The 16,313-nt window shown below is 40.0% G+C and overlaps 1 protein-coding gene across 3 annotated transcripts in view; it reads left to right on the forward strand.

Moving 5' to 3' along the window:
• The window catches only part of LOC113011259 (low-density lipoprotein receptor-related protein 8-like), an 82,576-nt gene that overhangs the window by 28,836 nt on the left and 37,427 nt on the right, over positions 1-16,313 (forward strand). For all 3 annotated transcript variants that reach the window (XM_026150710.1, XM_026150712.1, XM_026150711.1), the window contains exons 3-4: positions 754-876; positions 12,051-12,179. In XM_026150710.1, the coding sequence (XP_026006495.1) occupies positions 754-876; positions 12,051-12,179 (252 nt within the window). The remainder of the gene's footprint in view (positions 1-753; positions 877-12,050; positions 12,180-16,313) is intronic.

Below are 16,313 nucleotides of genomic sequence, written 5' to 3' on the forward strand. Positions count from 1 at the left end.
AGCAGCTTAGGTGCTACGAGTGGAGAGTACTTTTTAAAAATGTTATTTTATGTGTGTGTGTGTGTGTGTGTGTGTGTGTGTGTGTGTGTGTATCTGTGTCAAGAGTTCATGTTTTACGTTACACTTTAAACAAAGTTGATGAGAATTTTTTGGATGGTAACAGTGAAAAGCTCTCGGCTGTTGGTGAAAGTTTTCTTCTTCTTGCTTAAACAGGCCTTTTTTCCTGACTCGTGTTTATTTTTGATTTCCAATTCTCAGCACGCCTGACATGTTTATCAGCCCGTGGCCTTGCTGGCATGTAACTTTCCATCGTAAACAGGTTTGCGAGGTAAAAGGTTTAACCTCCCTGAGCTTGTAGTGTTCGGCAATCAACATCCATTTCACTGCTCTGTGATGGAAAACCTGAAGGAGAGATTAGACTGTTTTTGGAGATCAGCAGATTGAGGGAGGGGGAGGAAGAACGCGGAGGGAGAGGCAGTGAAATGAATAAAAGTCAAGAAAATGGGGAAAGTGTAGATAATTAGTGGAAGATATCTGGAAGGAGAGCATGCACTATAGAGAACTGCACAGGAATAATGTAAGAAATGATGAGACTGATCTCTGATGAAGGGAATAATTGCAGGGATTATGATAACTCTACCAATTTCATGACAGAAATCAAGTTCTGCTGCAGACTATATATGGCTTTAACTATTTTTCTAACATCCTGTCTTGATTCTTTTCTGCTCTGTCTGTGCTTCTCTGTCTGAGCAGCCAGGAAAACATGTGCCCCAGCAGAGTTTGCTTGTTTGAATGGGCAGTGTGTCCCAGGACGCTGGCGCTGTGACGGGGAACCAGAGTGTCCGGATGGGTCCGATGAGGCAGAGGAGACTTGCAGTAAGTGACATCATTCAGCTGATCACATTACTTGTAGTATAAAGCACTTTGAATTCAAGAACCAGACCATTTAGCATTCACCATCAAGATCAATTTGAAATTTGGTTTCAACTTAGTTTTATAGCACAGCTGGTTTCATGGTCACTTTATGAACGTTGTACACACCAAGTCAAGCCAAGTTTAGTCAATTAATGCACAGAACTAGAGGTTGTTTCACAGTGGTAGTGTTCTAAAAGGCTAATAAATGCATCCAAACAGCCTGGAAGGAAGGTGCCAGACTGTCAAAGTTTTGTCAGAGGGCCACCATCACCCTGTCACTAAGAATGTGTGGTACAATCTTTCATACAGACACAAAAAAGAGATAAAGAAAGTCAAGTTCTGACTATATGTTTTTGTAAAATTCTACCATCAGTGGACTGATTTGTCTAAATTTCCATGTCGCAGTTTGGGACTGCAGTCAGTGGCCCGAAGGAAGCTTTTAGTTCTTTGGAGTTCCTGGGAGGAAGAAATAGTTCTGGATACTTTGGGTGTAGTTTGTGTTTGTGCCATATTGGACTTTAATTATGTCAATGCGAAAATTGCATCAAAACTACAAAAAACAGTTCACTGTTTTTAATATTAACTTAAACTTCTCCAGCGACTTGTAACGTCAGTCAGACTCATTGGCACTGTGCAAAAAAGAAGGCGTGGCTAGCAAAGTATATTGCTAGTGGGGTTTTGGGGGTATTTTGTGTGCTGCATTTAAATCACACCTTCTTCTTTGTGGTGTTGCCTCCTGTCAAACCTGTACTCAAGTTTTTAATTTCCTTCGTTATCATGGCTGTGATGGCAGTTAAGTTATCCCCCCTGCCTCCACTCGCCCACACACTTCAGTATTCAGCAGTGTCTGATGCTGAGTGCAATAAAGGCCTTGATTCGTTTTCTGCCAAGCTGTTAGAACCTGGGACATCTGGCTGGCTCACTTGTAGACCCTGCCAGTCTCACTCTCCCACACGTGGATACTGACAGCGTAAGGTGAGTTGACTCGATATCCAAGCAGGGACTCAAGTGTGGGAGGCTTGAGCCCGTTAATTGTTTTCCGTCTTTGACTGATAATTTTCTCTTTCTCCCCTTGCTGCTTGAGACTCTCTTGGGGTCAAACATCAGACAAAGCACAGAAATAACCTCACTCATACATAATAAGCTCTTAAGAAGAGGTAGAGAATAAATGCACAACGGAATATAGCTTCAAAAATCTGTTCATTGGGCAAATGATATCCTCAGTAATATTACATTAATAATAAAACTGTATTAGAGTTTAAACATTACAGAATCAGCACATAATATGTTTATATGTATGATTATGATCAAAATGATAATAACAATTATATTGAGATCACAGTTATTTGTCACAATTAATCATTGATTTGAGTTTATTTGAACTTTCATGTAAACATAACACATTCACATTCATTTTAAGTTTGTGTTAGATCTTTGCATTAAAAAATGGTCCCTCTTTTTTACCTACATAAAGTGCAGGTCTTAGAAGAACAATAAAAAAATATATAAATTAGCATAAAATAAATCAATGGGGAACTGTGTTCACTTTTACATTGTGGTACGTGCCAGTTAATGAAAAGTTCTTTTATTAAATAAGGTGTTTATTCATGTGGCCTAAGTACATCTCCTACAAGCTACATATAAAAAATTTCTCTTTCATTGTACCTGCATGATAGATGTGAATAAAACAAAGTCCTCAACAGCCCTCGTTTTGCATACAGTATTGCCACTTTGGAGAAATAACCGAGCAAGGGGATAATCTTTCCTCCAAGTAAGGTGACTATTTTCCTGAAACCTCAGTTACTTACTGTATTCATTGAACATATTTTTGGGGAGTGCACTGATGATTTCACTTTGTCTTTATGAGCTGGTTGGATTATTTAAACATCTGAGTTGGTGTTGGCCAATTCACGTTGGCAAACATTGTGTTTTCTTTCGTGGCCTTCATGCATTCAATTTTGTGGTTCGTTTTTCCATGAGGGGTTTAAAGGTTCTATAAGTAAGATTTGTTTCATCACACTTCTGTGTTTGCTGTAATCTGAGCTTCATTATTCAAGGTTTTGAGCAGAGGCGAGCAAACTACAGCAGCAGTTTTCATGATCATGAGCTCAGTATCAGTTGTTCTACTGTAACATATCAGGGTCATTCAGTGTATTTTATAATGCTAGTGTTGGCTAATGATATTAGATGGATTTTTTCTTTTTGTTGTGTTCTAGTGTACAAAAACTTTGTGGCTATAAATAAGCTTTTATTTTTCTTGAAATTGTACATTTTCTCATTTTAAAGATCTGATGTTTTCTGTCTTCTACCATGAATAAAATATGGGCTTATGAGATTTGCAAATGGTTTAGTTTTTATTTACATTTCACAAATGTCCCGAGTTTATTAGAATGGGGGTTGTATATATACAATGCCTTTAATAACAATGTTCTGAGCTTTCAGACATACTGGGGCAGGCTGGTATTGGTTCAAGCTGATAATGATGTGATGTCTGAGGGTGTTACTTTGATTCTACCCACCTTTATCAAGCATTATGTCTTTAAACTCTGCCTTAAATTTACAGTGGGATTGTCATGACCCTGTGCCTTCTCGGCTGACTCTGTATGGCTACAAGTGTTTTTGTTGTGCTGCATCTCTCTCTCTCCCCTGCACTGCGCTCTACCGGGGCGGAGTCATGACGGCTCCAGCCCCTGGCTCGGACACCTGCAAGCAATCATCTCACTCACTTCTTAAGGCGGCTGCTGAGAGTGCTTCCTCGCTGGATTATTGTGTAACACTCGATTCTCGCCAGCCTGAGGACCGCCGTTGGTGAGCTAAAGCCGGAGTCCGAGCTACCTGAGCTTCAGTGGATTTTGTACATAGCCCTCTTCTTCCCGTGCCTGTGCTTCCCGGAGACCCTCTTCCTGTGCCCCCTCACCTGTATATATTCGCACCTGGTGTCTGTGTGTGTAAATAAAACGTGAACTTTAGTGACGGTCTGACTCCGAGTCCCTCCTGAGCCTGACAGGGATGGTGTTAAAGTGAATCCAAATGAGTGTGGAATAAATGAAAGAAAAAGCCAAAGGAATCTTTCAGAGGACGTTCATTCTAGTTTTGTCACATTTGAGTCTTTGGCTGTGAGTCGGTTTGATGAATAATGAAGCAGCCTAGCAGAGCATCTAATGTCACTTGCTGAAAAGTTGAATGCGAGGAGGGAGGCACGAAGGGATCTCTGATGGATAACAAGTTTATATTGGAAATCCAATTAAAGATAAATGAAGGAAGGATTCATCTCTTGGCTGCAGAATAAAGAGATAAGGATCTGGGTTGAGAAGAAAGCCATTTATATGGAAATCCCATATGGATTCAGATTATGTAATAGAAAAAAAAAATCAGCTGTTGCTTTTTTTTTGCTTTTCTCTACAAACAAAAACCTGTTCCAAAAAAAAAAAGGTTATTTCTTTGTAATATATTGTTTTTGCCAGTCTAGACTGATACTTCATGTGCAGGAAGAGGGAAACATCCTTCTTCCTGCATTTCAGGTCGTGCTTACCCTGCAGCCCGCAGCCCTGCTGATTATATGTTCAGAAGAGAAGCGTCAGATCAGGCCTACATCCTGAACAGAAGGATTGCTAATGAGAGCCTCTTCATCACAGCTGTTTTTCTGCTTGAGTAAATCCAGCTGTGTCATTATCACTCTGAAAACGGAACGAAGAAAGACTCAAGGATGGACATTGTTCAAAAATGCACGGAGCATCTTAACCAACAGCAAACAACCCGCTCTTGAGTGGCTGCCGTATCAGGTGTCACATTAACCTTGTTTCACTGGTAAAGTACTTATCTGTGCCATTCACTTGATACAGTTACAACCCTATAATGAGAAATTTACATCAGTTGGCAAAAAAACCAATGAAAAAAACAGTCAGCGTGTTTTTTCTTTTTCCTGAATAGGGTAAAGATGAAAAAACAAACTCATCACATCCGTGTTTTGATCAACATTCCTTTTCCATGTTATACTTTGAAATCAGAAGCGTCACATGTATCAGTCAATTAGGCTGCACTAAAGTCTAACAACAAACAGAAGCTTGCAATTTCACACAGACTGCATTCAATCTTCGATGTGACAGAGATATACAATTTACCATTATATAAACAGCAGAGAGCAGTCACAGCATTGCAGTTTTTACACAGTTTCCTTACACATAGCACGGCATACAGCTTAAAACATCATGCTTCGGTTATTCTCTTGCCTGATGAGTCAGGCAAGTTATACTCACAGAAAGCCTTCGTCTTGTTTTTCATTCAGATCTCCTGCCCAGTTCTCCTGTATGTTCTGTTTCAGTTTCATGTGCTCGCAGATGTACAGTCAACTTTGCAGATGTATATAACTAAGACATTTTTTCATCCGTGCTGCAGACATCTGTGCCAGAATCATTCTGGCTCACTGACTGGATTCCCAATTACACGCTGGAGTAGCGTTTACACTGCTGTATTAAGAATTCAAATTTGGGCCACACAGAGTTAGTTACTTGCAAGCCCTGAAAAAAGAATCATGACTCTTTGGAGGAGCACGTGAAGCATCAGGGCTCACAGTTTTTGTATTAGATTAATGTGTAGTCAAAATGGAAGTTGGCCCCTGCAGATGTGCAGCTGCTTCTCTGCTTCCTCACCAGTACAGTGACATTTTATGCACTCTCAGCCACCAGAGACACTTTTTTAGGATATAAGGGGAGGAAGGAAATGCTTGCTTCTTGGAGATTTCTGGCAATATTGCTGAGACCAACTTGATTCTGCATGTCTGTTTGTCCTCTCTGCTTTTAAATTTCTGAAAACTGACAGGCATTCACAGTGTTTCCTCTTCCTTTGGGATTCTTTGAATATGAGGTGACAGAACCTTGAAATGCTGCATATTTAACAATGTGGATTGTTCAGACAGGTAGAACTCTCCCCTTTAAACCCACAATATTGTGTTCTTAATTTAGTATTCTGAGTGGATTATAGATATTTTTCTGAAGGAGGTTTTGATGAAAACTTTCTTCTACAAACCACTTTGTAGATATTGAGCTTTTTCTGTGGGAGTTAATAACAGTGCATGGCTTATTTATTGACTTTATAGTAGGGAAACTGGAATTACTTATACTGCGTGCTATTAATTGAATCATTTAAATTGCCTTGTGTCGTTAGTTATGAAGAAAAAGTACTTGCTGGTAGATTTACTTTAGGCTGTTTAGAAAGGACTTCATAAATGCTGAGTATGTACGTATTTGTGTGTTGTTTTGCTCTGTTGATCCCTTTGTCTTTTTTATACTTTGTTAGCGATTTGCCAGTTTTAAAAGTGGGTTTGTTGTCATAGCTGCTTCATTTGCAAGCTGCTGTGAGGTTTAACTCTTAACAGAGTCTGATAATTCCAGGATTTAAAGAATTATATTTTTATCCATGTTGCAGTTACTTTCTGTATTACACAGTCCCAAGACTTAATAAGAGGAAACAGTTGCACTTCACCTTAGTTAGACTCAAACAGTTGTGGTTTGACTGGATGCTTATCATGAGCATGTGTGCAAGTAATCCCTATGAGCAGAAAGCTTAGGTTTTAGGTTTATCAAGGATATCCGTAACATGGTCGTGTCAGGCACACAGCTCTCGCTGTGAGCACAGCAGCCTCACTCACCTGCTGTGTAAACCTTCTGTTTACAAGGAACAACCAGTCGGAAGAAGTTGGCTTAAGCCATTTTAGCTGCTTGAAGGGAGAGAAGCAAAATGACCATTTTTTAGACAGTGGATGAACTAAGGCTGCACCAAGTTCCAGAATCGTGGTTTATTTGTAAATGCAAGAATATAATTTTAGAACTGAAACGAGCTCAGTAGTTCTACTCTATTTTTCTTTAGTGTGTCAAAATGAAAAGAGAAAGGTCTATCACAGTTTCCCAAAATCTCACTAAGTCACAGTTTAAGTCCTTGAGAAATATGAACAAGGTGAAGATGTGCAATATTGGCAGTAATCCCATTTGAAGGACAAATATACCAAGTTTATAAATCCACTCATGTAGTTTTTTTTTTTAAATCTGGCTTGCTGTAAATGGTCTTTTGTACGTGCTAGCTCTATGATGGCATCCAAACTAGTTCACCCTCTACCCACCATCCACTATCTGCTGGGATTTGACACCAAAATATTAAAATACCAAAAATAAAATAAAGTACCAATATTTATTATTATTTAATTTTACCGTATTATTCTGGCTTTATTTAACTGATGAGGTAACAGTCAGGGAGCACAGCAGCACTTAATATAAAGCAATAGTGCATGCCACAGCTCATTACTTGCTAATGTACGTTACTGAAAATAACAGTTTCCCATCTTGTAGTCGGCCAGAAGCAAGCATGTTCTCTGCTGTACCAAATCTATAATTCAAGTTCACACGGCCATGCTAACCCAGTTTAATGAAGCAGTGAATCTGAGAATGACTCACGGTATCTGAGCTTTTTTTGCTGTCTTTTTTAGCTCTGAGCCAGAATGACTGCGTTATCTTCCTCACCATCAGAGCCCCCAACACTGACATACACAGGTGCTAATGCCTGAGACCTCACCTGAAGCACATAGAGCCGAATGGATGCACACATCAAAGCCTTTTTAGCACTGACATTTGGAGTAGAGGGCTAGAAACAGGCTTCTGAAAAATCTCTACATTTTGAATGATGATTTCTAGGGTTTAATTGGAACACGTTACAAACAGCAACCATCTATATTAGGTAGACATGCTTTCACAATAAGCTGAGTGCATATTTACAAAGCTGTCATGAGCTGGCTGCAGGATGAATCGATGCTATACATTATCTGCTATCATATATGCAAAAGAGACATCCGTGTATACAAATGTGCTACAAATGATTACTTGCATGGCACGCTGTTGTGTAATGTAACATTATGATGGTGCAGTTCAGTATATCAAATCAGGTGAATACATTTTCAGGCCTTTTTTATCACAGTATCGTTCCCACTGACAGCTGACAAATTGAAGAGCTTCTGCACTTTCTCCATTCGAAGCCAAGTTTCAGGTAAAAAGCTGTCAGTAATAACAAGGTCAGTTATGACGATCAAAAGGAAAAATAAAGCTATTACACCATTGAAGGGTTGAAGTGAATGCAGCCTTTGGGTCTTGTAAAAGGTGATAAATTCTAAACGCATCTTCTGCCAAGATGACACAGTGCAGACGAAACCTCATTTTTCACTCAGATGGTAAACAACAGTCTGATTCTCAGCTTGTCTGTGAGTAATTGGCTTTTATTAAGTTGCCTCTTTTACAAGCAAAAAAAAAAATCTCATTACGCGTCTTTATAAAATCGCTAATCTGTAGCTGTCACAATGAGCAGTGAGGTACCACTGCTTTGTTGTAGTGAAGTCTGGTTTCTTTGTTTGGATTTGGGAGGAGTGGAGCTCACGCTTCATTAAAGAGTCATCAGTTAAGAGGACAGGACAGCTCGCCCTCCGCTTGGTGGATTCACATTCTGCTCGACACTGTGCTCTGCCTGCCTGTCCTCCTTCATCTCCTTCCACTTACTTTGTATGGATGGCTTTGATTTAGCTTCAGGATAAAAATCTGAAAGGTCACGCAGCAGTTTGTCTCTCCCTTCTTCCTTATATACAGTGTCTTGCTCTGTGCACAGCTCCCTTCTTATAGATTCTTTTATGCTCTGACGCTTTCGTCTCTCTCTACTTTTTTGCTGCTCTCTGCTAACTTTTAAAAAACATTTTCAAAAATGTTCTCTGTTTGACTGACATTCGTCCAGCTCCCTCATACAGGATGTTATTTCCTCTGCCAAAAATTCCACCTTGTCTGCTTTTTCATCTTTTCATGTTTCATGTATTTCTTTATGATCCAGCCTTTCGCTCTTTCACTTTACTCCGCTATAATTGTTTCAGTGATCAGTCCTTGACAGGTGGCTGTGAAAAGAAACACATACAGTGTGTGATTCATTAAACATATCACAGAACATAATGATTGAATGAAAAGCTTTGCACAGCTCGTACACCTTCAGACTTCTTGCACAGCAGAGCTGTGAGGTAGAAGAGGCCATATCTGATTACTCCTTTTATTTTTTACTTATTCCAGTCTAATAGCATGGCTTTATCTAGGATATTTTTTAGTTTATTACATGTCTGTGTTGCTGAGTGACGAGTGACAAAGTAAGCTTTTTTATCCACTTACCTCACACTGCACTGTCTGTGGACTGAAAAACAATTGCAGGTAAATGTCATTGCTCCACTCTTTAGAAACAGCCTAAAAATACTGGACTGCAAACTTTTTTTCTCCATCTGGGGTGAGGACCTTGCTGTGTCAGCCATCCTCCCTGCTCACTCTCCCCGCCACCAGCTGTCAGGAGAGAGCGGCAAATGTTGAGACCCGCCTGTCATCACATTAAAAAATAATATCAACAAAAATATCAGCATTTTTACAAATAAAATAGATGAATACGTGACGCACCATGGTCATTTCTGTATTTTCAGAGGGAAGGAATCTGTAAGAATAAACAAATAGTTTTAAATGCTGACATTATATTGTAAGAAATGATCAAGAAAGCTGGGATAGGCTCCAGCGCCCCCCGCGACCCTGAAAAGGATAAGCGGAAGCGAATGGATGGATGGATGGATCAAGAAAGCTTCTGGCGGTACCTCAGTGTAATCTTCTGTGTAGTTGACAAAGAACACACACATCAATTATCGTTAACGATCCTTACAGGTCCTGTCTCCATGTCTGGGATAATAGATCATTCTGAGTAATTAATGAAGTGACTATTGTTGTTTATATACAAATGAGCACAACTCACCTCGGAGACGATCATTCACTTTACTGTAAATTGAGGCTGCTGGTGTGTAATAAACTCAGAGGGAAAACTGTTGGAGCCAATAAATTAAAGTTCAGCTCCTGCTGAAGTTGGACGTGTTGCAATAACTGAGATAATGAAACCCTGCAGACTGCAATGAGGAGGAGTTCCTCATTCTGGAGGAAAAATAGCTTCAAACAGGATCAGCATATTGACATTAGTTGTGACACCTTATTGTTATTTGTAATTTATATAGTTCAATGTTCACTCAGTTTAAAATGTAGTGTCCAGTGTTAGGTAGTCTGCTCCTTTTGCCCCAAAAGATTTAGCTGCAGGGAATATGTAGCTTCCAAAGTTTGATTCATGTGACCTTTATTGCATTTCTTCCTGTTGAAGTCACAGTGGCCAAACTGCATAATAATATTTATTATTTAAAGACCATTTTTTTAGAGATCCTTGTAAGTAAATTTGTGTTTCTGATAACCCGTATTGCTGTGACTTTGAAGTGTTCAACACAATACAGGGTGACTGAATACAATTATAACTGCTTTATATTTTATTTGTGTTGCTGAAATGATAGTGATACTGGCACTGCAATACATATACTGTACTAAAAAAAGGACTAACATGCAATTGTCATAGTTAAAATCTTCTGATTATTGGATTCGTAGGACAGCATGGTGGTGCGGTAGTTAGCACTGTTGCTTCAAAGCAGGAAGGTCCTGGGTTGTAGTCCCCCGTCTGGCCGCGGACTTTCTGTGTGAAGTTTGCATGTTCCGGCGGTGTCTGTGTGGGCTCTCTCCAGGTACTTCTTCCCACAGTTCAAAGACATGCAGGTAGTGGGGTTAGGTTAATTGGTGATTCTAAATTGCCCATCTATGTGAGTTTAAATGTGAATGGTTGTCTGTCTATGTGTTAGCACTGTGACAGACTAGGGACATGTCCAGGGTATACCCTGCCTCTCACCCTATGACAGCTGGGATAGGCTTCAACCTTGAATTAGATAAGCAGAAGAAAATGGATGGATGAATAGGTGAGTGCATGGATGGATATTGAATTGACATTAAAGGGCCTGTATTTGTATAGCTCTTTGCACATCCAGTCATTCACACACACATTCACACACTGGTGATGGCAAGCTACGTTGTAACCACAGCCACCCTGGGGCACATTAACAGAGGCGAGGCTGCCGGACACTGGCACCACCAGTAGGCAACGGGTGAAGTGTCTTGCCCAAGGACACAATGACCGAGACTGTCCAAGCCGGGGCTCGAACCGGCAACCTTCGATTACAAGGCGAACTCCCAACTCTTGAGCCACGATCGCCCCATCAAATAAAAAGAATTCAATTTGATCATAAAGGCGGCTTTCTGACAATACGAGATTAACTATATGGACCTGGTTTGAAAATCTTGGGAGACTTTCTCACTTTCTGGTTCAATTACCCACAATGCAATTCACACCTAACATTGCTGGTGACAGCACCAGAGATTCTTTTTAGCTTCTTAAATTGGTATTCGTTAAGGATGTTGTTCTCACTTATCACACCACACAGGATCCTGTTATACCATTGTTTGTCAGTTTGTGTACAGCAAGAATATAAATACCAACTATGATGTGTAGCTGGAAAATTACACCTTGTATTGCTAATGGAGTTGACAGAATATGTGGAAAGAATTATGCTTAATTGAATTAAAATACAGTTAGCTAAAAAGGTAATGAGGATAAATAGTTTACTTAAAAAAGTGGATAAACGGTTAAAACAGCTTCTGTCACACTATGTCCAGCAACTAAAGCACAGTTGTACCAATATCTGTGTGTTTAATGAGTGAAGCTGATGCAGGGTAACATCATATCGTACCCTGTGTCAAAAAGGCTTTTAATTGGCATTTTAAATATAATAAAAACACTCCAAAAGATCGATAATTTGCACGCGCGTCTGATTTCTTTCTGGAAGGCTTAAGGCTGCACTGTAAGCAAACATGTATAATTAACAACATGCTTCATATTAAACGCACTGTAATCTGGATCAAACCGACCCTGTGCCAACTAGAGCAGATTGGCAGGAAAAGGAGGAGGGGCTGGGTTGAGCTTTTGCTTTATAGCCAGCCGTGCATTTGCTGTATTTCATGATCTTCCTACATGTTTCTTGAGAGGCAGCCCACGCAGTAAAATCAATTGGCCAGGGTGGTGGAGTTTTGGATAATTTTTTTAAGAGCATTGTGGGGGTGATAAAAATCAAGTCCAGCTGTGTCTCCTAGTAGTTGCTGTTGTTGTTGCCTTTATGGACCATAAAACTACAGTAATCTCCCTATCTCTTTTATCTCTGCCCACAGGCAAACAGACGTGCCCTCCAGAGAAATTTGACTGTGGGGGATCAACTAACAAGTGTGTCTCGTTGTCATGGAGATGTGATGGGGAGAAAGACTGCGAGAATGGCGCTGACGAGGAGGACTGTGCGTCTGGTGAGTTTATCCGAGTCAGTTCACTTACCATAATGAAATAAATACCCCGATCAGATGGTTTTACTTCCGCGTTTAACCGCTGAGTGCATTTGTAGAGGACATTTTGGTCCAGATTTCACCAGTGATGGATGTGCAGAAGCGAATGACTCGACAAGCAGCCGAATAACGAGAACCCAGATTCCCGTTTTGTATTTCATAGGGTTTTATCTTTTCTGATCTCACTTATCATCCAAAGGCATGTGACATTAAAGCGCAGTGGGGAACACTCGTTATAATTAGATGGATTTGAAGTGAGTTTTGAATTAAAGCCAGCTGCACTTGACAACCGTTCCCTTTGATGTGGAATGATCTTTGGTGTGAAACCATCAGATATTCGCAGCTTTCCGGTGATCTTTGGACGTTTCTGTCCTTTCCAAACCTCAAGTCTTCAGTCTTTCCACTGCAGGGCCCTCACAACCTTAAAAAATGACATCACCTCATGCCCAGCCAATCAGGCAACTCAATCGTGCGACTACCCCCACCCCCAGTCCCCTGCAGGGACTATCCTTGCCCTACTTCTGAGGAGCCATGAAGAATTGGCTTCTTCTCCTTCTTTCTCTCTCCTCTGCCTCTTCACGTCAAGAAGAAATGATTGAGGCAGCAGAGCCGTGGGGGGTGTGATGTTTAGACTTTGAAGATGGCACGTGGTAGCAAATGCGCAGAGGGAGAGAAATAAGCCATCTCCTTATTATCCTATATTAATGACGATGTTCCTCTTTTTCTGGCATCTTTAACTCCTCGGTTGTTTGGGTGTGTGTGGGTGTTGAGATCACGTCTGCCTGGCATATAAGCCATTCATGTTTATTTGTTAAGAACACAGCCAATTTTGAGTTTTTATTTGGAAAGGAAGCCTTATCAATCTGGCAGAAAATTAATGCATAAATAGAAACTGTTGCATATGTATTAATACTCAGCTCCTTATGGCTTTGACTTATTCTTCAATGATCAGCTTGTGAGTAGCTTGTTATGGACTCAAGGTTTCAAAGAGGCCCCACACACTCACTGCATCGACTTTAGATCTAATGCCTTCTTAGATGGCTTTTCATAGCACTGTCCATTGAGGCCCGGTCTAGCCTGGGCTAATCCTTCTTTCATTCTAATGTCTGTATTGATGTGGCAGTCTTAAGCCTCTCAGTAGTGACACGAGGGCAGGCAGCAGGCTGTCGCCCACCCAGGCAGAGGCCAGAATACCTCTAGAGGGAAACTCCTCTCAGTATGACCACTTAGAATAAGCTCTCTCCAGTACAAGCAGAGCACAGTGCTAGATAGCATCACAAATTAGGCCTATTAAATGCTGCTCGGGCCAGTTTATCTGATGATTGGGCCCAATGCCAACCTGAAAGATGATGTTTAAATCAAGGACACGAGGCTTTTAAATGTAACCTTGCAGCTGATCTGCTCTAGAGGTACTATCCATTGATTTTGCAGTGTTATGTCTTTAGTCCATCTCAGTGAGCTGCACAGTGATTCCAGTGTTGGGCTATACCTGATTGATGTGGAGTAACAACACTAATAGTAGTGTGATGTTCACAAAACAGTTTAACACATTCACCTTTGAGGTTTGCTTGGCAGTTTTCATTAGTAAATAGTGTTCATCCTGCTCTTATTACTGCAGGGATTCTCAATAAGGGATATTTACTTTTTTCTTAAAGTACTGCTTTACATTACTCAACTACTCCTGTGAGAAAGCAGTTCATTAGATTACGTATTGCATACTTTCACATTACTCCACAACAAGACTGAAATGCATTGTTACATATTTACAAGTTAACAATAGAAGTTTTTATTGACAACACCACAAATCCCTGTACCTAGCCTAATGAGAGCGTACATACCAGCTTTCTCTTGGTATTTAGATTTGAACACAAAGCCAACAACAAAAACCAGCCCAAAGAGACTTCAAAACGATCTCCACTGTGATTCTACTGTAGAAACAGAAAAGGAGGATTCAAGCCTGACGGCTCATCACTGCCTTTCTTACCTGTTAAAGAGCTTTGGCTGCTGGGCTGCTGTAAGAATAGACTGAGCTTTAATGTCACTCTGGATTCTTCACTAGCTTTGTGTTAGCATGCTGTTTGTGTAGATGTCTGTGAAGAGCTGAAATTGTGTTTGTAGCATAATGCAGTTGTTTATCTAGCGCAGTTTACACTTTACCATCATGCTCAAAAAAAATAAAATGCAATAAAAGTAAAAGTAATGTTCTCATCTCCACTCCACAAAAGATTATAGTCCGCTCCAACATTGTCCTCCAACTGATATCAAAACAACAAAGTCAAAACAATTTGGATGTAAAATAGATGTTTTTTGTTTTTTTTTACATATAGATTTTAATAATCACTGTATGTGTGATAACGTTCATACAAAATTTTATTCAGATTGGCCAGTTTGTTAAGGAAGAAGTATTCATAAAGACGTATATACATAAATACGCTATGACCATGATAATAAAGACAATAGAACATGCATAATATTGGAATATTAATACAGAAGATCAAGATCATTTAGTTTGTTTTACAGTTTTAGTTTTTTGTATTAAATCTGTGTCAGTCAAGACCTACTTTTTCATGACCTTTCAAAGATTTAAAAGTAAAAGTTTTTAATCAGCACTATGTATTTTCAGTTACATTTTGCTCCCAACAGCTCAGCTAGCAGGGCTGCAAATATATTTCTAAATCTCTCAGTGCACATGCGATAATTGGATATTTTAAACGATAAATTGAAGATTTGAAACCCCTTCAGCACCACTGAGCATCCAAAGTTAAACAGATTCACCAAGTGCAAACAAATTCTGCTACCATCACTGATCATATAAGACTTTCGGAGCCGATTAAGCGGATTCTGAACAAAACCAAAATGTGTTTAGGTGCTGCTTTAGAGCTGTTCTTACACTGTTTGAGTGCCCAAAATCCCCTTTCACCAGGTCCAGGATCTTTATTTCTCATAATTAGTTATTATTAATCTCTGGCTCTCTTCCACTGCTTGTCTTTTGTTCTGTCTCACTTCCCTCACCCCCAACCAGGCAGATAGCTCGCTCTCACTGACCCTGGTTTGCTGGAGGTTTCTTCCTGTTAATAGAGAGATCTTCCTTCCCATTGTCGCCAAGTGCTTGCTCATCAGGGGTCGTCTGATTGTTGGCGTCTGATTGAACTGAATTGGATCGAATTTAAACAATTGCTGTTAGTTTATTGAGTTCATCTATTTTGCGCGACAACCACAGGGGCTAAGACACATAGCCTGCTAAACTTACCTAGCTAAGCACCTGATGTGAAGCTTACTTAACCTGACTCTTAACGGTTTACGTTTAAAGGCTCTGGTTTCTGTTTAGACTGCATTATTATTGAATTATTGACATGAACCTACATGGACTAACTGGTGAATCATTTAATAGAAACTTAGTGAGCTGGGATACTGCAGCCCTGTCTGGACCCCACTGGGAGAAAATTAAAAATAGCTCATTCTAGTACTCACATATCAACTCATATTAACTTCACTGCACTTGTAGCATCCTATTTGGTTGTCCAAAAGGTTCACAAAGAAAGTATTAATCACATGGAGCTGCATCTAATAGTGTGATCAAATATCTGAAAAGCAGAGAGCATGTGAGGTTTGTCTTGTGCCACACTATGACTCGGAAAATAGATGCTTTGAGGGGCAAACTCACATTTGATTGGATATTCTGTGTAAGTTGTGAGAAATACTTTCGACACAAACTTCCATTTTGTGATTGTTATGTTATACTTTTGAGCATGCTCACAAGGAACACGCTTCTTCTTTTCCAACTCTTGTATTTACTGAGCTATAAGCAGGCAAATTGTACCTCCAAAACAGACTAAGCTGGAACCTCCTCAGTCAGCTCCCGCATGTTCCGCTATTAGTAGAAATTTACGAAGTGCATAGCGTGCCGCTGACTGGAAAAAGTAAATCTTGCAGAGGCATCCTACTAATTGAGTCATCCACATGCTGAATTATGTATTAAGTAGAATCTAGCCCTCACCAGAGAAAGCTTTCCCTGATCAACATTACATTAAGCAGTAACTCTGGAGAGGCTCCGCAAGAAAGCTGGACTGTAGCCTCAACTCTCAGCATGTGAAGATT

Source organism: Astatotilapia calliptera, chromosome 18 (genome assembly GCF_900246225.1).
Source record: "Astatotilapia calliptera chromosome 18, fAstCal1.2, whole genome shotgun sequence".
Classification (NCBI taxonomy): Eukaryota; Metazoa; Chordata; class Actinopteri; order Cichliformes; family Cichlidae; genus Astatotilapia; species Astatotilapia calliptera.